The sequence below is a fragment of the Gymnoscopelus braueri genome (genome assembly GCF_963280865.1).
Source record: "Gymnoscopelus braueri genome assembly, chromosome: 9".
NCBI classification, from domain to species: domain Eukaryota; kingdom Metazoa; phylum Chordata; class Actinopteri; order Myctophiformes; family Myctophidae; genus Gymnoscopelus; species Gymnoscopelus braueri.
Window position 1 is genome coordinate 53,533,657 of NC_137610.1, and position 27,776 is coordinate 53,561,432.

The window sequence follows — 27,776 nt, forward strand, 5'->3', positions numbered from 1 at the left end:
TTCCACATCAGTTTCGCGGAGCGAAAAAGCGTCTTTTAATTATTCGGAACGAGTCAGAATTTTGCGTATATTCGCATAATCGCCGGTGTGTAAGGACCTTAAGAGTTAAGACCGGGAACGCATCTCTGTCATTTTTAGATTTCTTTGGGCTATTCAAAAAATAGCGGATATACAAGCTCATAGCGCGGCACCGAGTGCCCGACTTTTTTTATCGTGAAAATATATGCAAATCTTTGAATATATATATCTTTTTAAAGCGAACATTTGTAACTCAAATCTTTGCTTCTGGGGGGATTTTACAAATGTCTTCTAAATCCTAACAGTTTTTTTTTTTTATGTATTTGGCCGTGGACCCCCCACCTCAAAATATTGTGTTCCAGGGACCCCCCCAGAAGTTGTAACAGAGTTAGAAATATTCGCTTTAAAATATATATATTCAAAGATTTGCAAAAATCTTCACAATTTTTCCAAAAATAGCAGATCTACAAGCTCATAGTGCGGCACTCGGTACTGCACTATGAGCTTGTAGATCTGCTATTTTTGAATAGCCCAAATCAATCTTAAAATGACACACAGATACGTTCCCGGTCAACATAAGTTCTTCAGAAAACTCTTAGGATTTAGAACAGTGGTTTAGAACAGGGTTTCTCAAAAATAGCAGATCTACAAGCTCACAATCTGATCTGCGAGCTTGTACATCTGCTATTTTTTTTTATCATTACAACAGTACAGGTAATACAGTCAAAGGTTACGCCAAAAGGATAATAGCACTCTGAGATTCGTGAGAATGTAAAGTGCGTTATAAATAACATTTATTATTATTATTATTATTATTATTATTATAGAAGCCATTGTCCTCGCATTAATTCAAAATATAATAAATCATTTGAAATCTCGTTTCAAATGTCCAAACCTGCCCACCGATGATGTCACTGGTAGGACCGAGCATTAGTGAGGACCAATTATACGAGGATAAGGTTGAAAGTGGGTGAAGTCGTCCATTTTTATAGCATGAAATAAGGCTGTTTAACCACTGATTACGTGGTTAATCGACTTGTTGATATATGTATATAAAAATATGACTTATTTTGTTATTTTTTTATTACAAAAAACACTTCTCGATTAATCAAAAAGGTAATCAATAGAATAACCACTGAGAAGATAATCAATACCATCAACCAGCCATTATTTGACTTTATTTTTCTTTCTTTTTGACACCATCAGTATCTGCAATTACTGTAGTCTGCTGAATCTGCATTTTAGGGACCCATCTTCACCTCTTTTCACACATCTTAAGCTTGTAGATCTGCTATTTCTGTGAAAATGTGTGCAAATCTTTGAATATATATATTTTCAAAGCGAACATTTGTAACTCAAATCTTTGCTCCTGGGGGTCCCTGGAACAAAATATTTTGAGATGGGGGTCCGCGGCCAAATACATATAGTTTTGGGGGTCCTTGACATGAAACGGTTTGAGCACCACTGACATAGAAACGTACGTTTTTCAGAATACTGTTAGGATTTAGAGGGCATGTAGAATCGGCTTCAGGTCTTAATGGGTTAAAATATGAACTATCGTTGATATAAACATCCTCCAAACATGTATCTTCATTTACAACATTAACTATCAAAGTGCCAAGCCAACCTTCCAACAATACTTCCACACCAACTAGACAGGCAAATCATCTACGTGTGTTCTTATGTTACACCACCAGGGGGCAGTTGTGTATCACATTCAGAGCTGTGTCAATAGATGGGTTTCCTGTTTGTAAACATGAGAGGATGATGCGCGCGCAGTGGAGGGTTGAGCAGTAGAGGGCGCTATTACCCGCAGCAGCTCTAGTCAAATGTACATCCATAAAAGAAATGGTCTTCACCGGGTTTAATGAAAGTAGATTAAATGATGCAGTTTGTAATATCTTCTTTACTCAATAAAAATGATTTGTCGGAAGTTGGATCTGTTTGTATATAATAGCAGCATTATGCCTATTATGCCTAAAATAGCAGCATTATGCCTATCTAAATCCCGAAAATAACAACAGAGTGAATGGCGCTTCCGGTTCGTTCTACCACCCGCATGCGCAGATTGCGCACTCTGCTCTGTGATGACGTTGCGCGGAAACCCATCTATATGGAATAATGCTCATCTCCATCAGGTAACCACTAACCAGCCCATCCTCCTTATCTGATTTTAAAAGAAAACTAATAAATACATTGAATATCCACGCAGGTGGTTAGATGAATGGAAGAAGAAGGAAAGAAAGAATAAAGGAAGGACACAAGCTTGATTATTTGAAGGAACTGGACTCACGTCGGTTCTGGACGAGGCGATGAAGTTCAGGCTGTATTCCTCCACGTCGTACGTGATGCTGAACGCTAGATCCAGCACTTCCTAAAGAGGGTCACACGCGCACACACACACACACACACACACACACACACACACACACACACACACACACACACACACACACACACACACACACACACACACACACACACACACACACACACACAAAGAGAAAGGGGTTTAAGGCTACAGCCACAACAATGAATTACAGCACACATTTTATTTCACACATATAACATGATATACGATATGCTGCATCATGACACATACTGGACTATGTGGCAAATCATTGACCATGTTCACAGGGCGGCCATTCATTCTGCTATCACACAGGGTGGTAAAACGTTCTGTTATTACAAACAGATGGAGCTCTAGGCAGGGTTGCCAGATCTGTTTATTATAATTTCCCCACAAGATTTTATTTGAAAATAGCCGATCTACAAGCTCACAACGCGTCGCATCGCGACGCGTTGTGAGCTTGTAGATCTGCTATTTTCAAATAGCTGGTGTATATGTTAAAGTGCTCATGTGGCCCTTAGTCACTTCTCTTGGGCTGGTTTTCCTAGACCTGGTTGCTTGTTTCTCTCACAGAATCTGGCAACACTGGAGCTCTAGGTGGGAGTCCATTTTCACAGCAAATGTTGATGTACTTTTAGTCATAGTCTTTTGAATACAATTCCATTTAGTTCTAGTCATGTTTGAGTTTTGGAGAGACAGAGGACGGCAGGAGAGACGGCGACCCGGGGTGGAGTGGGTTGGCAGCCCAAACCACTTCTTCTGAGAGGAAGAACACAGAAGCTACAGACTGCAGTCAAACCTGCAAGGAGGGTTTAAAAATCCATCAAGGCAGACCGAGATGTTTTTTGCCGAGCAGCAACGATGACGACGCAACGCACAGAAGAACGCCCACTTCTGGTCAGACGAAGGAGGAGCCAGGCCCGGAGTCAACCCACCTTTCAGGAGGCCAAAAGAGGAGGTAGTACCATTTTCCCGTTAGACAGACGACCCCCCCCCCCCCTTGTTCTTGTACATATAGTTATTTTTTTACCCCTTTTTTGTTGTACATAGTGTTATCTTTTTCTGTTTTTTTTGTATTGATATTCGAACTGTGGTGCCACTATATATGTCTATGAATTGAATACCAAGGCCCTCATTGGAAACAAGAGCGCAAGGACTTTCATGAACGGACCTGTTAGACAAAGTATTTTAAATGTAACTGTGCTGTTTTACATTTTTGTTGCCTAATACAATATTCAATCAATCAAAAAACAGTGTCTAGAGCCTCCTAGTGTCGCCAACACTTGCTGTTAACATCTCACCTGCCACCCTAAACCCTAACCCCCCAATTAGCACGGTCTCTAACTCCCCTCAAGAGACAGTAGGGGGCAGTAGCATGCCACTTGGACACAGGCCGGGGTCTGATCAGCCTCGGTCAGGTCGCCTGGAGGAGGGTATCTGTTGTTGCGAGACCCCCAAACACCCAGTGACTCCAGGAAACAACACTGATGATGTGTCCAAGTTTGTGCATCAGTAGATGTCTTTATTTACTAGTCATCTGAAATGCTTTCCTTTTAGTCTGACCGGAAATGGTCAATATATTTAGTCATAGTTTTGGTCATCATAGTTTAGTTTATATTTAGTTAGTCGACAAAATCCACCCTGGTTGGGAGCGTGACCTAAGAGCAAAATGGCCGCCCGTGCGGCTAAGGAGAACGGAAGGAGTGGGACTGTTGCTCACCTTGGTCTGTTTGCCTTTGCTCTCCTTCATGTGAGGACAGTCTTTACCCGTTAACAACGCCTTGATGTCTGCCACAGGAACTGAGAGAGGATAGGAAGGAAGGAAAGAAAGAAAGAAAGAAGGAAAGAAAGAAAGAAAGAAAGAAAGAAAGAAAGAAGGAAAGAAAGAGAAAGTAGAGGAGATGAGAGGAAGAGAACAGAGAGTACAGCAGTCAGGGTCAGATTGTAGACATCAGTTATCAGAGCGTTAGCGCAGCGGTGTGCCTCCGTCCCAAAAGAGCTGATGTCGCATCACATTGTGACGCGTTGTCAGCTTGTAGATCAGCTCTTTTGGGACCATGGCGTAAACCAGTGGTTCTCAACCTGTGGGTTCGGACCCCCAGGGGGGTCCTCACATGATTTTTTTTTTGGGGGGGAGGGGGTCCCCAGATGACAGTAAAGTGACATTTAAGGATTTTTAAGATCTTTTTAATGCCTCAAAAACGTAACAAAAAAAGACCAAGATGACAGCATCAAAAGTAATCAACAAACTATAACTGGTCAACAATTGTCAAATAATATAAGAAAGAGGCAAGGATTTTGAAAATAGCCGATCTACAAGCGAGTCAAATACAATTGATTGCCTCGACTCCTACAATTCCAAGTGCTTGTCAGGGTGGGGGGTCCCCAAATATGATTATTTTGGGGGGTCGTAATGAACCGATATATGAACAGCATAAATGAAGTGATGGTATCCATGGCAGGCAGGCCACTCACTCTTCTCCTGTAGTGATTCTATTGGTGGACTGTCTGCGTCTTCGTCCACATCTCCGTAGTGAAGCACTTTGTGATTGAGAGACAGCCTGCAGTACCACAGCTTATCTGGAGACCAAAACATAGATAGATAGATCGTTTTTTATTGTCATTCAACATATACAAAAAAAAAACACAGCAACGTTGTTATTATATGTTTGTTTGGAAGTTTTTATTAGTTGTACGTTTTGGTTTCATTTTAGAATTTTTGTTTCTTTTGTTTTTAACACATTCCATGCCAGAGTTTAATCTCATAATGTACTCACCAGTGCCAGCGTTTTATTGTTGTTTTTTTCATGTCGCCACAGACCTCGCTAAATAAGTTAAAAGTGCGTGTTCATTTGGTTCTAAACACACAGCGGATCTGTGAGAAACGGCCAACGAAAACAGTTTCCAAATCCGAGCCGCCATCTTGAAGATACAGCGGATCAACGCTAAACAGTGATCAGCGAGGAGAAAAACAACAACCGAGAAAATCGAGTTTTAAACAGGATCCCAGACAGGAAGCGGATACGATCGAAAAAAACGGAACCCGGATAATTCAGTTTCCGGTCCTCAAACCGGAAACGGAAATGGATCAAAAAAATTCGGAAAGTGCACCTGGGGAAATTTCAATGGGAATCGGCGGTTCGCGTAGATCTACGCGATTGGCACGCTGCGGCTTTAAATAGGTTCGCGTAGATCTACGCGATTGGCACGCTGCGGCTTTAAATAGGTTCGCGTAGATCTACGCGATTGGCATTCAATGTGTTAAAGCGGTTTTGCTGGTTTAGTTTATAGATAAAATGTGGTTCTTTTGTTTTTCAATTCTAGTGTACATTATTGTGTGTGTGACTCACCCTGTCTGCGTCGGCTGCTTATCTTTCTGAACAGTGTTCCCTGACACAGCCTGTTGAGTCTCTGCTGGCGAATCAACTCCAACAGCTCTGGCTTCAAGCGCTCCTTGAGCTCACTGGACGGACACACACACACACACACACACACACACACACACACACACACACACACACACACACACACACACACACACACACACACACACACACACACACACACACACACACACACACACACACACACACACACACACACACACACACACACACACACACACACACACACACACACACACACACACACACACATGTTGCTGTTTAGTTGAGACACTTTAGACCAGGGGTCTTCAACAGGGGGTCCGGGACCCCTAGGGGGTCCTCAGAGTTACTAGAGGGGGTCCGCCAAATCTTTGTGTGATGTGATTTTTTTTTTACCTTAACCACTTGAACCCTAGCATCCCTTTTCTGAGGAGAACTTTAGCCAAAAATAGCCGATCTACAAGCTCACAACGCCTCGCAGCGCGAGGCGTTGTGAGCTTGTAGATCGGCTATTTTTGGCAAAGAGGAATAATATTTGCCTCTGAGATGTAGTGGAGTAGAAGTAAAAGTACTGAACATTTGAAGTACTCCAGTAAAGTAAAAAAAATACCTCAACATTGTACTTAAGTACAGTACTTGAGTAAATGTAATGTAGTTACTTTACGCCACCTATTGTGACAATACCCCAGCGTCACCCGTGATGTTTACAGTGTAACAACACAGCATCATGGCAGGACAAAGCACTGTCTATCAGGTCCATTCTTCCATAGGGGTGGAAAGTGTGGACCACGTCCATTGAGGCTGTGTTCACACTATCAGCCCAAATCACATTTTTGGTCTATCCAGGTTAGAATCAGATTGGATCACGTCTGAACGGTAAAGACACATGGAAACACATTTTTATGAATCAGATTTGAACCACATTTCTAAGTGGTTTTGAAACGTGATTCAAATCAGGATCAGTGGTGGAAAAAGTACGTAAGTAAGTAAAAGTATCAATACTGCAATATAGGAATACTCTGTTACAAGTAAAAGTCCGGAATAAAAAATGTACTTCAGTGAAAGTACAAAAGTACTGTTATCAAAATGTACTTAAAGTACAAAAAAGTTAAAGTACTCATTGTGCCGAATGTCCCATTTGTCTCAGTTTTCAAATGTATAAAAATCTTTTGAAAATAGCCGATCTACAAGCTCACAATGCGTCGCATCACAACGCATTGTGAGCTTGTAGATCTGCTATTTTCAAATGGCCGAAATTAATATAGGGTTGGAGTGGTTAATGTATGTTTTGGACCCGGATTGGATTGGGGGGTGGGGTGGATGGTTTTCTTGCCACAGCTAGGGCTGTGAATCTTCTGCTATCTCACAATTCGATTCCGATTCTTGGGGTCACGATTGCGTTTTCTTTTCTCCGGATTTTTTCAAAACAAACGATTCTCGATTTAAAAAGTTTTTTTTCCCACGTTTTTTTTCTTTTTTTTTTCAAAAATATATTTTTTTTAAACATGAGAATCGCTATTCAAATCGATTACAAATCCCACTCACAGCACGGGCGGAGCCAGGGTCTCCTCCTGGTGGAGGCGCTCTGTCTGCCGCAGCTTGAGGATCTCGCTGTAGTTCAGAGCGTTGACCTTGTTCTTGAAGAGCTCCAGGGAGGTGGGCTTACTGGAGAGGGTCCGGGTGATCTGCTCACGCACCACCTGCATCACCTTGATGGATTACACACACACACACACACACACACACACACACACACACACACACACACACACACACACACACACACACACACACACACACACACACACACACACACACACACACACACACACACACACACACACACACACACACACACACACACACACACACACGATTATTTTGGGGAGGTCGCGGCCTGAAAAGGTTGAGCAGCACTGTTTTAGGACACAAGTATCCATTGGTCATTTTTCAGCTTTTTACAGATTATGAAAGTACAGAATACAGAATAATCTTTTCAAATTATGTCATTCATTGAAATCAGAACGTGCTTATTTGAAGTTTTTTTTCCACACTACTAGGCAGTCAGGTAAAGGGGCGTGGACAATGGCTTCTAAACCCCACCCCTCCCCACCCCTAACCCATTGGTGTTGATCTGTAGCTGAAACCTGCTTGAGAACAACAGAAACCGCAGATGTAAATGTTGGCTTTGACACGTTAATGTGTGTCCCCCACCCTCCTGAAGGGCGTTAACTCTTAAACTGCCAGGGTTTTTCAAAAATAGTACTCAAAAACTGCCAGCAGTTTACATGGTAAAACATAGGAAAAATGTTATTTAATTCTCCGTTTATTTTTTAACATTGAAGTGAATGGAGCAGCAACTTTTAGGAAAATGTATATCTCCTGGTTCTTTGTGAAGAACGGAAAAACGGAAAAACCAAAAAAATAAAGAATAATTTTAGAAATGTTTTTATTCTGTTTTTGATCAAAAAAAAGAAAAAAGAAGAAAACGTTCATAAACGTGTTTGGCAGGCAGAGAGTTAAGAAACACAAAAACACAGCTCTGTTTAGAAACTAATTTAAGCTATTTAATAAAATGTATATTATAAGGAGAAGGTTCTCAAACATACAGACTTTGATAATTATGGAAAATAACACAAAACATCCAAAACCGAATTTGCAGGACTTCACACGAGGACCTTTTCTCTCCAGACCTGGACACAGCCGATCTACAAGCTCACAACACGCAGTGGTGGAAAGTAACTAAGTACATTTACTTAAGTACTGTACTTAAGTACAATTTTGAGGTATTTGTACTTTACTTGAGTATTTCCAATTTCCAATACTTTTACTTCTACTCCACTACATCTCAGAGGCAAATATTGTACTTTTACTCCACTACAATTATTTGAAAACTTTAGTTACTAGTTACTTTTCAGATATAAACTATGATATAATGAAACATTAATATATTAACCACTTTAACCCTATTTTATACATAGGCTATTTGAAAATAGCCGATCTACAAGCTCACAACGCGTCGCATCGCGACGCGTTGTGAGCTTGTAGATCTGCTATTTTCAAACATTTTAGTACTTTTACTTTTGGTACTTTATGTACATTTTGATGCCAATACTTTTGTACTTTTTTATTCTGCACTTTTACTTGTAACAGAGTATTTTTATATGGCAGTATTGGTAATTTTACTTAAGTAAAGAATTTGAGTACTTTTTCCACCACTGAAAACACGTCGCGCTCACTCAACCTTTCCTCTTCCCACATGCAAGGTGCTTAATGGGGAGAGGCCGTAGCTGAGTGGATAGAGTAGTGGAGACTAGAGAGGCCGCCTGGGAAACAGAAGGTCCCCAAGTTCGCGTCCCAGTGGAAGTGTCCATGAGCAAGACCAGGGGTTTTCAACTGATTTTGACCCAGGGACCACCATCCTGACTAAGAGCAACCTGGGGACCACCACTGTTGTGCGTGGTGGGTCCATCATAGACCCACCACGCACAATAGTGGTGGGGGGTTCATGCGGCACAGGGAGCTGGAGAAAATAGCTATAATATCAATATAATATCTAATAAAATACAGTGATTTTGTTTGAATATGATGGAATATGATTAAGGATTACTGTGATTATGGTAAGCTCACATTTCATATCACACACACACTATACAGTAAGAACTCCTGTAAGTTATTAAAAGTAAAAAAAAATGCATGGCCAGGGACCACCTGCAATACCTCCGCAGACCACCGGTTGAAAACCCCTGAGCTGGACACTTAACCCCTAACTGCTCCCCGTTGCCCCCATAGTGCCCACAGCTCCTGATACTTAGGATATGGTTGAAATGCAGAGAACACATTTCACAGTATGTGCAAATATTCAACGACAAATACTACAAGAGAGAGTGGACAAAACCATTTGTAACCACTTAAACCGTATATGGTTACCGGAGTCCCTCAGGGCTCGATACTAGTGTCTCTTCGGTTTTCTGTTATCGCGGGGAAAGCTTTGGCTGAGAATAGCAGATCGACAAGCTCTCAATGCGTTGCAACGCGACGCGTTGAGAGCTTGTCGATCTGCTATTTTCCCCCTACAATATTGGATGCTGGGGTTTAAATGGTTAATAATGGTTGAGATGACTACTGAAGGCTAGAGCCTACTCTTGTCTCCTAACTTTAACACTACTGCTGAATAAAAAAAGATATATCTCATGTTTAATTTTAAGATCAAAGAGTTTTGCAAACTAGCAATGAAATACATGTTCAAACATTTTCCATAAATCCTCAATCTATGCTTTTTCTTCAACTGGTTGGCTGCATGTATAACAGCAGAAACATTATTTTATTTTATTGCTGTGTGCGTGCGTGCGTGCGTGCGTGCGTGCGTGCGTGTGTTCTGCATGGCTGGTTTTTAGTGATGCTTAGACTATAATTAGACAATAGAAACAAGAACCTAGGTCAAAGTGTGTGTGTGTGTGTGTGTGTGTGTGTGTGTGTGTGTGCACACGCACGTGCCGTAGTGTGTGTGTGTGTGTGCGTTCGTGCATGTGTAAAATCCATAGCTCCCTCTAGTATGTGGGTCAGAGTAATAGATTGTGGATAAATCCATACTATGAAACTCTCTAGCAGTATCATCATCAACACACACCCAGCTGTGAAAGTTTTTTCACTCTCATGTTATTTCTGGTTTCCCTACAAACACCCTGGAGATGCAGAAAGAGCGGGAACCTGAGAAGTCTGCAAACCTCAATGTTAAACCACTTAAACGCTATATCAGGGGTCTTCAACGTTTTCATGGCCAAGGACCCCTTGGCTGAGAGAGAGATTAAGCAGGGACTAAAAACTAAAAGTATGCTTTAGAAAATGGTCTGAAATAATGTACAGTACCGTATGTATGATATGAACATGCACGGTACAACATTATCAGACCTAGATTTACCCTTCAACTTCTTGTTCATGCCAGAAATGACCGGCTAGCCACAGATTTTGTAGCAATTTGTAGCAATTGCAGAAATATTAGGCGTTAAATGTCAAATGTTATTAAAGCACGTTCAAATCATGTGTGTACTTTATTTGTTTACATTTCAAAGTGCTCCTCTGAAGTGCTGCTACCGCCGGAGCGCACCCAGAGTGCTCCCTGGTCGTACGGACATTCAGAGCATCGCCCTTCAAACACTCAGAGCGCTGTGGACCTGGGAAAAGTACTCAACCCCCAGTACTAAAGTATAGACACTACTGGCCAAATATGACTCCACTACAGGTGAAAAGTTGCTCAGTCACATTTTGTACTTGAGTTAAAGTACTTGGGTACACCACATTTCGAGGAAGGGATAAAGTACATTATGAACTATAACCACAAATTTGACAGAGCAACTTTCACTTGCAGTGGAGTAATATTTGACCAGGAGTATCTATACTTGATTACTTTGTCCACCACTGCCATTTTATTACCACTCTAAACCCTGGAGACTGTTTTGCGTTAACGAGCATCGACTCTGTTTTGCCAAGATGGAGAGACAACTTACAGTCTGATAAGCCAAATGCTCATTTTGTGGAGTTCTGTAAATAAGTCACTTAGCTCTAATTTATCATTTAATACTATTCTGTGGTCGTCACAACATCTAAGGCACACCTGGATGGGATAGACAGTTGTATGGTTTGACATTTATTTACGGTAAAGAATTGCCATTCCAGCACATTTAACCCATTAAGACCGGGAACGCATCTCTGTCATTTTACGGTAGATTTATTTGGCTATTCAAAAATAGCAGATCTACAAGCTCATGGCGCGGCACCGAGTGCCGCGCTATGAGCTTGTAGATCTGCTATTTTGTTGAAAAATCGTGAAAATGAGTGCAAATCTTTGAATGTATATATTTTTTGTCTAACTTTGTTTCTAGGGGATTCTACAAATGTCTTCTAAATCAGAAGACAGTTTCTAGAAAAAAAAGTATGTCGCTATAATATCAGTTGTCCTCAAACTTTTTCATGTCAAGGACCCCCAAAATGATATGCGTTTGGCTGCGGACCCCCATCTCAAAATATACTGTTCCAGAGACCCCCCCCAGAAGCAAAGATTTGAGTTACAAATGTTCGCTTTAAAAACACTTTATAGCAAAAATAGCAGATCTACAAGCTCGTAGCGCGGCACTCGGTGCTGCGTTATGAGCTTGTAGATCCACACGGTCACACAGATGCGTTCCCGGTCTTAATGGGTTAAATTAAACGTTGCAAAGTTGGGGACAATTTAGAACGCAGTAAACTCAATCTCTTCTCTCAGACACAATCCAGCCAACTAAAACAATAACAAAGACACATAAATAAATATCTCACCTCCATCTTGTATCCTAAAGGCTCTAAAACTCTTATTTCCAGAAATAATATGTCAGATCCAGACACATAGAATGTACAGTGTAGATCCAGACACATAGAATGCACAGTGCAGTTGTCCAGGGTTGACAGAGGATAGAAAGAAGAGATAGATGCACGCTGAGAGCTGTCTCTGTTTGGTAAACACACACCCTGATAGTCACACCTCTCTCTCTCTCTCTCTCTCGCTGTCTGTCTGTGACTCTCTCTCCCTCTCTCTTTCTCACTCTCTCATTTAACCAGGCTGGCCAGTTAGGATAGTGAGTGAGTGGCAGCTGTCCCTGTTCTCTACAGTCTGTCTGTGTGTGTGTGTGTGTGTGTGTGTGTGTGTGTGTGTGTGTGTGTGTGTGTGTGTGTGTGTGTGTGTGTGTGTGTGTGTGTGTGTGTGTGTGTGTGTGTGTGTGTGTGTGTGTGTGTGTGTGTGTGTGTAGAGGCTGAGGATTATTATCTCAGGGGAAGTTAATGATCCACCACACACACACACACACACACACACACACACACACACACACACACACACACACACACACACACACAGACACACACACACACAGACCAGCTGTGTGTGTAGCGTTGGTGTCATTAATTAACGGTCACAACTGAGGTTTAACTGGCTGTCCCGCCGACATGAAAGACACACAAACAAACTCCACTGAAACATCCTCTACTGCTCAGACCTAATGCCTACCACACACACACACACACACACACACACACACACACACACACACACACACACACACACACACACACACACACACACACACACACACACACACACACACACACACACACACACACACACACACACACACACACACACAATGTGGGGTCCCGGGACGCCCAGGGGTCCTTGAGGGGGTTCCAGGGGGAACCCCAGCAAAATGTGGAACAGTTAAAAAATTAAAAACAATCTTGACAAATCTTCTCGTATGGGGGGGTCCCTGGCACAGAGTATTTTCAGACGGGGGTCCGGGGCCTAATGCATTTTGGGGGGTCCTTGACATGAAAAGGTTTGAGAACCACGTGCACTACAAAACTTTTAGTGCATGTACTGTAATGGTGGTTGCAGGGGCGGCCTTTCCTATGTTTCACCCGTTTCAATTGAAACGGGCCCCAAACCTCAGGGGGCCCCCGAATTTTCTTGAAAAAAAAAAAAAAAAAAAAAAAAGTTTAGATTTTTTTTTTTTTTTTTTCAAAATAAAACTTTAGATTTTTTCGCAAACAAAATCCGCAAACAAAATCGGGGTGACCGTGTTTTGGGGCGATTTTTTTTTTGGGGGGGGTGGGGGGTGCATAGGGGGCCACATATTAGCTCTTGAAACGGGCCCCCAGATCACTAAGGCCGCCCCTGGGTGGTTGACAAGGTTCACGTCAGCGGGCGTGCGGAAAGAGCACCTTGAGACTTACCATGATATTAAACACGTTTGATTTGATCGGAACTTTCAAGATGATAAAAAAAGGCTGAGTTAACCCTTTAAGACCGGGAACGCATCTGTGTCATTTTTAAGATTTCTTTGACTATTCAAATTCTATATATTTTTTTTTAATCTTGAAAATGTGTGCAAATCTTTGAATATATATATATATGTTTTAAAGCGAAAATTCTTAACTTCAATCTGTGCTTCCGGGGGTCCCTGGAACAACATAATTTGAGATGGGGGTCCGCGGCCGAATACGTATAATTTTGGGGGCGTCCTTGACATGGAAAAGTTGGAGCAACATGAGTTTTCAAAAAAACTGTCAGGATTTAGAAGACATTTGTAGAATATATATATTCAAAGATTTGCACGATTCACGATTTTTCAAAAATAGCAGATCTACACACTCATAGCGCGGCACTCGGTGCCGCGCTATGAGCGTGTAGATCTGCTATTTTTGAACAGCAAAATAAATATGAAGTGACACAGACGCGTTCTGGATTGAATGGGTTAAGACAGACCTCTCAGACTACCACCACGACACCAACCGTTCACGATAACAAGGACCCGCAGCGACACAAAAAAAGAGAACCCTCAAGAAACTGTCATGAGGGGAACCTGCCTTTTGCCTTCACGTGGTTAAGCCTCATGAATGCTTCGTTATTTATGCGACGTGTCGCACGGCGAAAACAGACGATTCACAAGCTCAACCAAGCGTCCCATCATGACGCGCTGTGTGAGCTTGTAGATCTGCTATTTTCATGTTCCGCCTATAACGACCGTCAAAAGTGCCAAAACGGGGGGACACCAGGTTCAAACTGAGCGGTTAGCAAATCAAATATTCCCAAATCAACCCAACCCCAGTCTAGACCCTCCAGAAAAATGCGATTATGCGATCGCAGAATTTACCGCATAATCAGCAAAATGGCACATAATTATGCGGGGGTAACGTTTTTTCAAAAAGGCTGCATCACATCGCATAATATGCGCTTCGCATCGCATATTTCGCAACTTTTCGTATATTTTGCAACTTTCCACATATCACATATTTCGCACATTGCCGCACATTTCACAAATTTCCGCATATTTCGCAACTTCCCGCAATTTCACCGAATAAAATTGCAACACATATTTCATCGCAAAATCAAGGATTTTAGCCCGCATAATTAAGAGTTTTAGCCCGCATAATCAAGAGTTTTAGCCCGCATAATTAAGGATTTTTGCCCGCGTTTTTTCTGTAGGGTCTACCAGTCCATCCCTCTTTCCGCTCCTTCTCTTCTTTTATCACCCCCCCCCACCCCCACTCCTCTTTTGTTTCCAGAGGTTTCCTCTGTTGTCATCCAGTTATTGCTGATGTCACTGCCGCCATTGTCTTTCCCCGTTTCTTTCTCCCTCTCTCTCTCTTTTTTTTTGGTTTTTTTGCCGCTCACCACGCTTCTCTTTGTCTAACCCTAATGCCCTCCCTTTGTCCTCTTGCCCCAGGGCAGCCTGGGAAGGGGGGGGCACGGGGTCACGGGCCGGGGGCACAAAGGCCCCCCCCTGGCCTGGCAGTCTACTGCTGCCCCCCCACACCAGGGTCCACTTCCAAAAGGGTCAAGGGTCATGGAATTTTACGACTGTGGAGAGAGCGCTTTGTTAAACCCTGACGGCGGCCATGTTTGAATGTTTGAATGTTTTGGGGGGAACAATGGCTCTCTCTCCCTTTCAGGGAGAACGGCCTTTCCATATTCAAAACTCACCGCCACTAAGGAGGGCGGCAGCAATCGATGTTTGCGAGGTCAATGGGTACATTGTGTGTGTGTGTGGGGTGGGGGGGCGAGACAGAGGGAAGGAACAATATAACACAAGGAAGGAACTTAGGGCATTGGTTGTCCCTCAAGGACCCTCAGGGGTCCTTGAGGGAGTTCCAGGGGGTCCCCAGCTAAATGATAGTTAGGAACCAAATTGACCCTTATGGGTGTGTAACTCAGAGAGTGTACTAATGGAACCAAATGGACCCGTTAGTGTACCAATGTTTCCATTTGTACACTTTGGAACCAGTGGACCTGTTAGGGTCCCCCAAGATGATATGTATTGTATTTGGCCGCGGACCCCCATCTCAAAATATTTTGTTCCAGGGACCCCCAGAAGCAAAGATTTGAGTTAAAAATGTATGACATTCATGCATGTCAAACTGAAACTGAAATTAAAATGGTTAAAAATCACTGCTAGAGCTGTAAAAATCTTCTCTTATGGGGGTCCTTGGCATATCTTTTCAAATGGGGGTCCGCGGACTAATAAGTGTCAATGTGGGGGTCCCTGACATGAAAAAGTTTGAGAGGACACAGAGCAGTAAATAAAATAATAATCTACTGATGCACAAACTTTGGACACATCATCAGTGTTGTTTCCTGGAGTCACTGGGTGTTTGGGGTCTAACAGACACCATCCTCCAGTCCAGGCGACCTGACCGAGGCTGATCAGACCCCGGCCTGTGTCCAAGTGGCATGCTACTGCCCCCTACTGTCTCTTGAGGGGAGTTAGAGACAGTGCTAATTGGGGGGTTAGGGTTTAGGGTGGCAGGTGAGATGTTAACAGCAAGTGTTGGCGACACTAGGAGTCTCTAGACACAGTGGCCCTCATTTATCAACGCGGTGCAGACCAAATAATGGGCGTACGGCGAGATCACAGCACCTTTCGGCATTTATCAATATATCCTGACGTTGGATTCATCCTACCGTACGCTGAGATCTCACGTCTGGTCGATAGCAGTTGTTGACTTTGGCTGCACCCTAAATGTATATCTACACTAATAAAAATATAACATTTTATAAAGTAATTTAAACAAACTGCTTTAACAGTCATTCAGTTAAGATTGCAGATCTGGCTGCATTGAAAATAGCAGATCTACAAGCTCACAAGCCAGCGTCGCATCGCGACGCGTTGTGAGCTTGTAGATCTGCTATTTTCAAAATATACGAGCGCTTCTGCGAGAGCCCTTTCGGGAGTTTAGACCGGTGCAGCGGCGCTGCTGTTATATTTTCATGGCCACCGGGAGATCAGACATTTAACCCAAGGTCCAACACACACCAGCCTTCATCCATTAATGTTCTCTCCAGGCTATCTCTCATTAATGCGGAGCGGGACGGGACTCGCCCGTCCGACGGTCCGAGTCTCACTGGGAAATGGGAATAGCCTACATGACGGCTTTATTTTAGTGTAACTCGAACGTGCACTGCTCGGTATGGGTTAAATAAATTAATATACAAACGTATTCCATTCATGGTGATGTGATTGGTATCATAATATGTCATTCATGTAGGTTACAAGCCTACGTGACAAAGATTGTACCGCTACGGTACGGATTACATGAAAAACACAGCTGGGCGGGCATGTGTGTGTGTGTGTGTGTGTGTGTGTGTGTGTGTGTGTGTGTGTGTGTGTGTGTGTGTGTGTGTGTGTGTGTGAGTGTGAGTGAGAGAACTGCGTGTGCGTGTGTGGCGAGGCGAGCGGGGGAAACTCTTTCTTATTGGCTTTTCATGATGTGTTTGGTCGTATTCTGGTTCTTCATGTCGTAAAATCGGAGCGTTTTGAGAATAGTTATAGTATAGAATAGAATATTTAAGGGCGTGTTATTTAAATGACGCTCGATTTCAGCCGTGACATTTATCAAGGCTCCGACCCAATGTACGCTAGGATTGGCTGTGTAGGATTCGTTGATAAATGTGACTTCGACGTTGGTGTACGGCCGAATATATGGAAAAATATACGCCGGTTTATATGCTCCGTTGATAAATGAGGGCCACTGGGTTGACTCCGGGCTTGGCTCCTCCTTCGTCTGACCAGAAGTGGGCGTTCTTCTGTGCGTTGAGTCGTCATCATTGCTGCTCGGCAAAAACATCTCATTCTGCCTTGATGGATTTCTAAATCCTCTTTGCAGACCAGATCATATCGCACTAATATTGGTCAGTATGGCAGAATCGGTGAGAAAAAAGTACCAGGACTATATTATTTCTATATTGACACGATCCACTCCGTTAGAGCTAATTTAAGTGTGATCTTGAGAGATCTACAAAGTTCACAACACGGATCACAACTTGTAGATTGGCCTGTATTTTTATTTTAACAACTTTTTCTCCCCCAATTTAATCATTAACCCATTAAGACCTGGATCTGTGTCATTTTTAGATTTGAGCTAAAAAGCATCATTTTACACTTTGGCTATTAAAAAATAGCAGATATACAAGCTCATAGCGCGGCACCGAGTGCCGCGCTATGAGCTTGTAGATCTGCTATTTTTGAAAAATCTTGAAAATGTGTGCAAATCTTTGAATATATATATTTTTAAAGTGAACATTTGTAACTCAAACCTTTGCTTCTGGGGGTCCCTGGAACAACATATTTTGAGATGGGGGTCCGCGGCCAAATACATATCATCTTGGGGGTCCTTGACATGAAAAAGTTTGAGCACCACTGATATAGAAACATACGTTTTTTTCAGAAAACTGTTAGGATTTAGAAGACATTTGTAGAATGGGCCTCAGGTCTTAATGGGTTAAACCAATTAGTTCCTCCCCTCACACACGTGTCTGTGTTGTCACTGCTGTCGTATCTTACTGACTCACCTACCAGTGAGGAGCCCCCACCAGGAGGACATAGAGCCTCCATCCTCCTACTCCTCCTCCCGCCCAACACGCCCAAAAAACAGGCTCTGCCACTGCGACCCCAAACCAGTATCTGTGACAAATAGCACAGCTCTCCTCCCCCCGAACGCAGCCAATTGTGTTCCATCACAATAGGTTAGCATACTGTACCTTCCAGTGCATTGGTTCTCAAAGTGGGGGTCCGGGGACCCCCAGGGGGTCCCCAGCAAAATTAGTTATAGTTAACAGTTAAAAATGTGTTAAGTCACAATCATTTTATCCACTTAAACCATATTTTATACTTTGGCTATTCAAAAATAGCAGATATACAAGCTTATAGCGTGTCACTTTGTGCTGCACTATGAGCTTGTAGATCTGCTATTTAAAAAAAAAATCTGGACAATTTGTGCAAATCTTTGAATATACTGTATATATATATATTTCTTTTTTTGTGACATTTTTTTTACTCAAATCTTTGCTTCTGGAGGACCCTGGCACCAAATATTGTTCAGATGGGGGTCCACAGCCTAATACATATCTCACACACACACACACACACACACACACACACACACACACACACACACACACCTTGTCAAAGTCCTCCTGCGTGGCCCTCATCTCCTTCCAGGTCTTGTTGAGCAGCTGGATGCAGACACAGAACAGCTCCTCCACCAGGCGGTCCTGACTGAAGAAGATGGGATGGAAGTCGGAGCCGGTCTCTGACGCTGTGTGTGTGGTGGGGGGGGGGGGGGACGGGGGGGGGGGGGGGACAACAATATCATCACCATGTGGTTTAACCCAGTGGTTTTCAACCAGTGGTCCTTGAGGGAGTACCAGGGGGTCCTCAGGCAAAATTAGTTAACTCTTTGACTGCCAGAGTATTTTCATAAAGTACTCCCCCAGTGCCAGCAATTTTCGTGTTTTTTTATTTTTATATTTTTAATTTTTCTCATAAAAATAATTTAAGGACACATAATTTAAAGACCCAGCACAAATCCGCCACTAGAGAGCAGCACATGACTGCTTGATCAGGTCGTTGGCTCTCTCTCACCCTTCTTGATAGATTAGACAGGGAAAAACATGAAAACGGATGTGACGTCCTCCCAGATTGTTTTGATCGCCAAAATTACGATGTGATACACGACGGCGATGACTGATCGTCACCCAGACCATAGATTATAGAAGAGAAACTGTCCGTTTGTCCGTCATACCGTGTGAAAGACCGTTTATTTACCTATTTTGGACGAAAATGACTGGGGAAAAGAATCAAAAACCGGAAACGGAATCCAGGTCATGAAACCGGATGCAGATGTCCGTGAAGTAAGTGGAACTCGAGAATAACATTGAATATTAAGCAGCATAGCGCAATCAGAGATTAAACAATGAACGCGCGTCCAGCGCGTCGAACGCGTCGACGGCCAACTGGACAAAGTAGCACTTGACGCGTTATCGCGTCGTCCGCAGTCAAAGAGTTAACATAGCGTCACAATCATTTTAACCACTTAGCTTTGGCTATTCAAAAATAGCAGATATACAAGCTCATAGCACGGCTCATGCCGCGCTATGAGCTTGTAGATCTGCTATTTTTGAAGAATCTTGAAAATGTGTGCATATCTTGAATATATATATATTTTTAAAGCGAACGTTTTTTACTCAAATCTTTGCTTCTTGAGGGTCCCCTGGAACAAAACATTTTCAGATGGGGGTCCGCGGCCAAATGTATATCAATGTAGGGGTCCTTGGCATGAAAAAGGTTGAAAACCACAGGTTTAACCCATTAAGACCTGAGGCCGATTCTACAAATGTCTTCTAAATCCTAACAGTTTTCTGATAAACTTAATGTTTCTATATCAGTGGTGCTCAAAACTTTTCATGTCAAGGACCCCCAAACTTACATGTATTTGGGCCGCCGACCCCCATCTCAGAATATTTAGTTCCAGGGACCCCCCAGAAGTAAAGATTTGAGTAAAAAAAAATCGCTTTAAAAATATATATATATATATTCAAAGATTTGCACATATTTTCACAATAAAACAAAAATAAGCAGATCTACAAGCTCATAGCGTGGCACTCAATGTGCTATATTTATCTAGCTAAAATCTAAAATGACTCAGACACTTTCCCGGTTTTAACGGGTTAAAGCAAAACCCCCATCGATGATGTCACTGGTAGACGGGACTCTGAACTGTCCACAGCCCTCCTCTGAGACACAGACCAAGTAGAATGTTATTTTAAACCATACCAAACAAACTAGCCATTTTCGACGCGCGATCTCTCTGCAATGGCGGATCGCGGTAGAAATATTATTGTTCCGGTCAGTTAGACGGGACCCTCGGCCATCGCGCCACCGACACCCTTTGTTTACACCCTGGTCCTCGTTTTGGCTTCTACAGCTCTAAACAGATCGCCATTAAACGGTAAAAAAACACGCTGGCACTAACTGTACCCGGTTTTAAAAAACCTCTGGCACTCAATGTGTTAAAATATGGAGATAAGAGCAGCGGTGTCATGGTGATTTTTTTACTGGCAGGACAGTGTTTTAATGACGTCACGCACGCGCACGGCACGCGCACACCGCACACCGCACGCATTTTATTTGACCTTAAAGTAGGAAACATGTTTGTATGGGAAATGTTTTTGAGCTTAGTTTTTGTCTTTTTAAACTAATACAAATTCAAGGAATGCCATGAATTATAGGAGCTGAAACTAAAAGTTTGCTTTGAACGAGTATCTTTCTCTTCTTCGACGGTGGATGAGGCATAGAGTTAAAAGTGGCTGAGGCATTGTTGCGTGCAGATAGGATACTGGCAGCAGCCCTACTGAAGCCAACATGCTGTGTTGCTTACCGTGTAGCCTATAGCTGTATGTGTATATATATTAGGGGTGGGACGATATATCGATATTGCGATATATCGCGATACTTTCTCCCGCGATAACTAATTGATATACTGCCGAAAAATATATTTTTTTAAAAGTTTGTGATACGTTTTTTTTCCTACTCTGTATTTGTGTAATGATGATTTTGAACTGTTTGGTGCTATTTTATGTGTTTATGAATTGAATACAAGGACTATCGTGATATATCGTTGGTGAAATTTCATGCAATATATCGTGATATCGCAATATATCGATATTTTCAGATATCGTGATATATCGTTGGTGAAATTTCTTGCAATATATATTGAATATCGTGATATCGCAATATATCGAATATCGTCGAATATCGTGATATATATTGTTATCGTGGGCCTAATATCGTGATATATATCGTATCGTGAGGTATATATATATATATATATATACACACATGGTGTAGCCTATAGATGTGAGGAGTGAGGAATCTGAGGAAACATTTTCACACTCACTTGTAAACCTGTTATGCAAAGTAGCCATTTGGGTACTTGGCTTGTGAATCTACAGGGCGGGGGGGGGGGGGGGGGGGCACGTTCTAGCATGCACTGTACCGTGCCGTACCTTTGCGCGTGAAAGAAATCACTGGCCACACGCCGTCCTACTCCGTGTGGCCTCCATGACACCACTGGATAAGAGGTTTCCGATATAGCATCATTCTTCCCCCCCACACCTCCTCCTCCTCCTCGCCAGCCTTCTGGCGTTTTGATTTGATTTGATTTAATATTTGATTAGGCAAACATGTAAAACAGCTACAGTTACATTTGAAATACTTTGTCTAAAAGGTCCGTTCCAAAAAGTCCTCGCCGTCTTGTTTCCATTGAGGTCCTTGTGGATCGGCTACACTCGCGTTACCAGTGTAGATCAGCTGGGCCTCCGTACTTTTACTCCACTACAATTATTTGACAACTTTAGTGACTTTAGTTACTTTGCAGATATAAATTATTACATTATGAAACATATATTAACCACTTCAGCCCTATTTTTGGGCGGTGAAACCGCCCCTATAAGTGAGGTTTGGATATTTGTACACCAAATCCTGCGCTGTGATTGGCCAAAAATGTACCCCGCCTAACCCTGCACCGTGATTGGCCAATCACAGTCTATTCAGGACTGTGATTGGCCAGTGTCACATGACATATGTGCATAGCCCTATATAAGAAACCATAACTTTTAAAAAAAATATAAATTTGTTTTTTTAAAGTTATGGTTTCGTCCATCATAAAGAGTGTTTCAATAAATGTATTTATTTTTTGTACATGATTGGTTGACTCCATTCAGTATTGTGATTAGCTAGCAAGACACCGCCCACTTCACACTGGGTGTGATTCTTTTTACATCTAGGCTATTTGAAAATAGCCGATCTACAAGCTCACAACGCGCCGCGAGCCGATCTACAAGCTCACAACGCGACGCGTTGTGAGCTTGTAGATCTGCTATTTTCAAACATTTTAGTACTTTTACTTTTGGAACTTGATACCAATACTTTTGTACTTTTACCCAAGCAAATTTTGAATTCCGGACTTTTACTTCTAACAGAGTACATCTACATTGCAGTATTGATACTTAAAGGGATACTTCACTTTCACATAAAATAAACATTAAAAATATATATATAAAAAAAATGAAAGAAGTTATGGCAAAATAAAGGCCCCCTCACACATTAGTAGGACACTCTAATGCGTGAGGGGGCCATGAATTTTCCATTACTTTTTTCATTTATTTTTAATATATTTTTTAAATGTTTCCCCGTCCCGAAAGTGAAGTATCCCTTTAAGTAAAACATTTGAGTACTTTTTCCACCGCTGTGCTGTAGCATGATCAAGTAAGGCGTTAATTTACAACAAAAAACCCACAAAAATGGTTCAAATATGGACATAAGAGGTTTCTGATCTGAGAACAGCAACAATCCTTCCTCACACCTCGTCCTCTCCAGCCTTAGTGTTACGAGTGTAGATGAGCTGGGCTCCGTGCCCGGACAGCGCTCTGATCAGGCCTTTGGCCAGCAGCTCCCGGAGGGCGTTCCGGGCCAACGAGCCGCAGACCTTCAGCCTCTCCGAGACCACGGCGGGGGTGATGAGCTTGTAGTTGGGGACCTCCCTGTACAGCTTGTCGTAGGCGGCCGCGTCGAAGAGCACCGCGTTGTTCAGCCTGTCCCTCACCTTCCCCTTGGACCACTTCTTCTTCTTGGCCTTGCTGCTGCAGCCACCGCCTCCGGACTTGTTGACCGATGATGACGGGTCCTTGACCTTGGACCTCCCGGAGGAGTCCTTCTTCTTGTCTGGTTTAGGAGGCATGTTTTACCGGTCGCGATGTCGGGAAGCGAACGGCTGCGGTAGTTATTTATCATGACACTTAGGAGGCCGGGCTGTGACGTCAGTGCTATATGACGTCGTATTGGTGACGTCAGGGATGTCCATGTATGGAGATTCGAGCGTTCAGACAGCAACATAGCAGTGGTGTAAAGTAACTAAGTACATTTACTCAAGTACTGTACTTAAAGGTAGGGTAAGTGATATTTTTAAGAAAAAAAGTATTTTGTTAAAAGGTTAAAGCACTATATTCTGATATCATTGCTATAGAGTGTTTGTTCAGTAACATGAGTCTCCCCGTCTCTCCAGCTCTTTAATAAACAGAAAATACATTTTCCGGTAGGTGTCAAAATCCCAGCCAATCAGGAGAAAGTACCTATTTTTAAGCTTCATTTTTATAGTGTTCCAGTTCCAATTTTGCCTGCTCATTTCTTAGTGTCATCACTTCCAATTTCACTTGTTTAATCTGTTTCCTGATTGGATAAAATTGGAAATGAAACTGAAACTGAAACGAAAATGCATTTTCTGTTTTATAAAGAGCTGGAGAGACAAGGAGACTCCTGTTACTGATCAGACACTCTATAGCAATGAGTACTATCAGAATATAGAGCTATTTAACACTTATTTTAACCAAAGAAAATCACTTACCCTACCTTTAAGTACACTTTTGAGGTACTTTTATTTTACTGGAGTATATCCAATTGTCTATACCTTTACATCTACTCCACTACATCTCAAACGCAAATATTGTACTTTTTACTCCACTACAATTATTTGAAAACTTTAGTTACTAGTTACTTTGCGGATATAAATATATTACATTATAAAACATACATTAACCACTTCAGCCCTATTTCTTTTACATCTAAGCTATTTGAAAATAGCAGTTCTACAAGCTCACAACGTGTGAGCTTGTAGATCTGCTATTTTCAAACCTGTTAGTACTCGCCGAGATATCGGGAAGCGAACGGCTGCGGTAGCCATTTATCAGGGCAACTTAGGAGGCCGGGCTGTGATGTCAGTGCTATGACGTCGTATTGGTGACGTCAGGGATGGTCAGGGATGGTCAGGGATGGTCAGGGATGTCCATGTATGGAGATTTGAGGGTTCAGACAGGTGGGTCTACCTGGGGGCGGATGGCTTCTATCAGACGCTGTGCACTGTACGTTTCAGGACACGAATGCAGGCTGGCAGGCAGTCTGCCCGTGCACGTTCACAGGGGGTTCCAGGGGGGTCCCCAGCTAAATGATCGAGTCTTAGGAACCAAACATCCCCTTTTTAGGGATATGGGACTCTATATGTGAAATGGACCTGACCACCTGTTTGAGATTGTGCCACCGTGGCACCAAATTGCTGTTTTCATTGTATATCCTCCTATAATTTGACAAACCTGGTGCATGGTGTCGTGGTGGTGAGGCCAACATTGTTCTGCCCGTTTCTCCTCAGTGGCTGGAGCAATTGATCTGAATTTGCACACAGCCATTGAACATTACCATGTGCACCAGCCAAGCCCGTTTTCCGATTACACGAAAATAAACGTAACTGAACGTAACATTGATAATGTTACAGCGTAGATTGGCAGTTAATGCACTTTTGCACTGGAGATTTATGCACCAAGAGCAGTAAATGCACTCCTCCTAGCACTCTGAAGTGAGTAGACGTGTCTCTGGCAGCGTGCAGCAACTTTATTTGTTGACTTTTTTCCTCTTCATTTAGTCACTTCCAACCCTTTAACTAGGTTTGACATTTTCTTATAGTAGTAGTGCAAATAGTGTAGCTAGTTTTTTTTTCCTGTTCCATCCCTTTAGACTGACTTCCCACTCGGCGCATCACTCTCTGAGTTTCTCAGCAATACGCACAGCAAGTTTGAAGTGGATCAGTCAGACAGACGGTTCTTGAGACACGGGGGACTCACTCACTCAAGAGATTTCATGTATTATGTATCAATAATCAGTGGTCTAGGACTTTTCATTCATTGACAAAGTGCAGGAAACGTGCCGCGTGTCAGCAGCTCTTAAGGGCGTTCACACTGAGCATTATAACTAGAACTAGAACTATAAAAATATATTCTAAAAATCGTTCTAAGTCAAGTGGATGACAGAGTTGACACTGACTATAAAAACGATACAATGGTGAACGACATAGTTATAGTTATTCTTTATAGCTATAGTGCTCAGTGTGAATGGCAGTTTACTTGTTATTATCATCATAATTATTCATCATTATCTCTTACGTGGTTCTCCGATGCGCAGGATCTCACACAGGATGAGAGTGAGCTGGATGCTGCTCCTGGCAAACGGACACTCATGTTTATCCTCCCGGCTGCTGTTCTCCAGGACAAACTGATGACAGGAGGGATGAGGGGAAACCAGTGTTCATTTGTATTTAGTCATAGTCTTTTTTCTTTTAAATAAAATTCTGTTTAGTTTTAGTCATATTTTTATCATCTGAAATGTTTTACTGTCAGTCTAGTTTTAGTCGACTAAATATCATAAGATTATAGTCGACTAAATCTACAGTTGATTTAGTCGACTATAATGTATGTTGGCGGTGCCTTGATGGCGTCATAATGGCCGATTTTACACTTGGCTGCATGCTGAAAATAGCCGATCTACAAGCTCACAATGCGTCGCAGCGCGACGCATTGTGAGCTTGTAGATCTGCTATTTTCAGAGCGCAACACCTGCGCAACCAAATATAAAATGATTTGTCTTTTAGTTCTACTGGATCTCTTCTCTACTCGTCCCTCCTTCCATAACATTTTAGTCTAGTTTTTATTTGTTCAAAAAATTGTCAATATATTTAGTCATAGTTTTAGTCATAGTAGCTTAGTTTTTATTTAGTTTGTCAGTGAAAAAAGGTAGTCAACAGATATTTTTCGTCACAGTTTTAGTCGTCAAAATCAACACAGGTAGAAACACAGGGAGAGACAGAGAGATGGGATACTGTAAATTCTGCAGTAAAATGTTCTTTGCTATTTATGCAAAAAATCTCTGGAAATTGCAGCGTTGCAGTTGGCAATATTTCTTTTTTATCGTGGATCTACGTAATCATAATTACACCTATTTGATCCTGTGGGGGAAATTCCGTTTTCAGCTTCACCCAGCTGATTGCTGCTCAAGTGGTCAGACATGAGGAGGGATGGGTTAGGGGTTAGGGGTTAAAGGTATCATGACGTTCAGTTTTACCACACATTAAAAGTCTTTGTCATGGTCCTTCAAACGTGTATAGAAAGTTTTAACAAAAAATTCCACTCCATTGATCCATGGCAGGTGTTTTTCTCTCACATTTCTAAAGCCTTTTCAACTGCAATGAAACAAGAAATCTTTGCCTGCGGGTGTCGCTGGTGAGGGATTTTGCCTGTCAATCATCGCCTCTGCTCCGCCCCCCCAAAGGAAAGGATAGGGGAGGGGAGGGGCGAGGAGGAGAGTGGGCGGGATTAATCGACTGTGACCTCACTGCCGAAGGGCCAAGCTCAGATTACTTTTCAGCCTAATTATTCAGAAAACCCTAGACTACAGAAAATCCACTGAATGTTCAAAGTTCAGATTTTTTGGGTGTAATTGAGGTCATAAAACCCCCAAAAAAACATAAAAAATAAAAAAAGTGAAAATGAATGTCATAGAACCTTTAACACATTGATTGCCTAGAACGAGTTAACTCGTTTTTACTCGTTTTTAAAATCCATCACTTGATTGCCTAGATCGTTTTTACGTTTTTTTTTTTTTTTTTTTTTAATTTTTAAATTTTTAAATTTTTGTATTTGACCCAAAGACCAAGGAGATATGATTAGTCGAAGATCTAGACTCCTATCCACTTCCTTGTTAACTTAAAACTTTAAAATTTTGTATCTCAGCTCCTGAGTACTTTTTTTTTTCAATGAAAAATCTCTGGCAATAAACTGCAAAAAATCTGAAATAACTCAGGCAATCAATGTGTTAAGAGTCTCGCTCGGGGACACCTCGACACATTGCCGGGGGGCCGGGAACAGAACCCCCAGATGTGGATCTCAGGAGGATCCACATCTGGGAATGCCGTGACGCCATGTGGCCAGAATGTCCTGTGACATCTATGACGCTATAGTCGTCTATGACATATCTATGATGTAGGACAAGGTGTCAGCCCCATCACAGCCCCCATTGGCTTCCATTGTTACATTCAAGTTAGTTATTTTAGGAAAAAGCGGGACAATACAGTATGCCAGACACAGTTTACTGTCCAAGTAGTTGTAAAAAAAAAAGTACTTAAAAAAAAAGACTAGGTCCTCGACTAACATTCTTATTTGACTCATAGTCACAACAATTTGTCAACTGATTATTTGATTTAATCGACAAATCTGTAAAATTGTATTTGCTGCATCATATTCATGCAGAGAGCAGCCTTTTTGGAGAGGTTGAGGACTG

At 42.2% G+C, this 27,776-nt stretch overlaps 3 protein-coding genes across 3 annotated transcripts in view; all 3 read right to left on the reverse strand.

Moving 5' to 3' along the window:
- The window catches only part of fbxl9 (F-box and leucine rich repeat protein), a 144,291-nt gene that overhangs the window by 17,344 nt on the left and 99,171 nt on the right, over window positions 1-27,776 (reverse strand). The gene's annotated exons all lie outside the window — the stretch shown is intronic.
- The window catches only part of elmo3 (engulfment and cell motility 3), a 66,868-nt gene that overhangs the window by 1,992 nt on the left and 37,100 nt on the right, over window positions 1-27,776 (reverse strand). Inside the window, exons 14-20 of the mRNA XM_080436717.1 lie at window positions 25,607-25,715; window positions 18,740-18,876; window positions 7,300-7,463; window positions 5,719-5,831; window positions 4,844-4,948; window positions 4,089-4,168; window positions 2,312-2,392 (exon numbers count right to left, since the gene is read on the reverse strand). Coding sequence (XP_080292843.1) covers window positions 2,312-2,392; window positions 4,089-4,168; window positions 4,844-4,948; window positions 5,719-5,831; window positions 7,300-7,463; window positions 18,740-18,876; window positions 25,607-25,715 — 789 coding nt within the window. The remainder of the gene's footprint in view (window positions 1-2,311; window positions 2,393-4,088; window positions 4,169-4,843; window positions 4,949-5,718; window positions 5,832-7,299; window positions 7,464-18,739; window positions 18,877-25,606; window positions 25,716-27,776) is intronic.
- Window positions 22,978-23,358, reverse strand: LOC308091975 (small ribosomal subunit protein eS25-like; the record flags this gene model as incomplete). Its single annotated transcript, XM_080437749.1, has 1 exon — window positions 22,978-23,358. The coding sequence occupies one exon, from the start codon at window positions 23,356-23,358 to the stop codon at window positions 22,978-22,980; it is 381 nt and encodes a 126-aa protein (XP_080293875.1).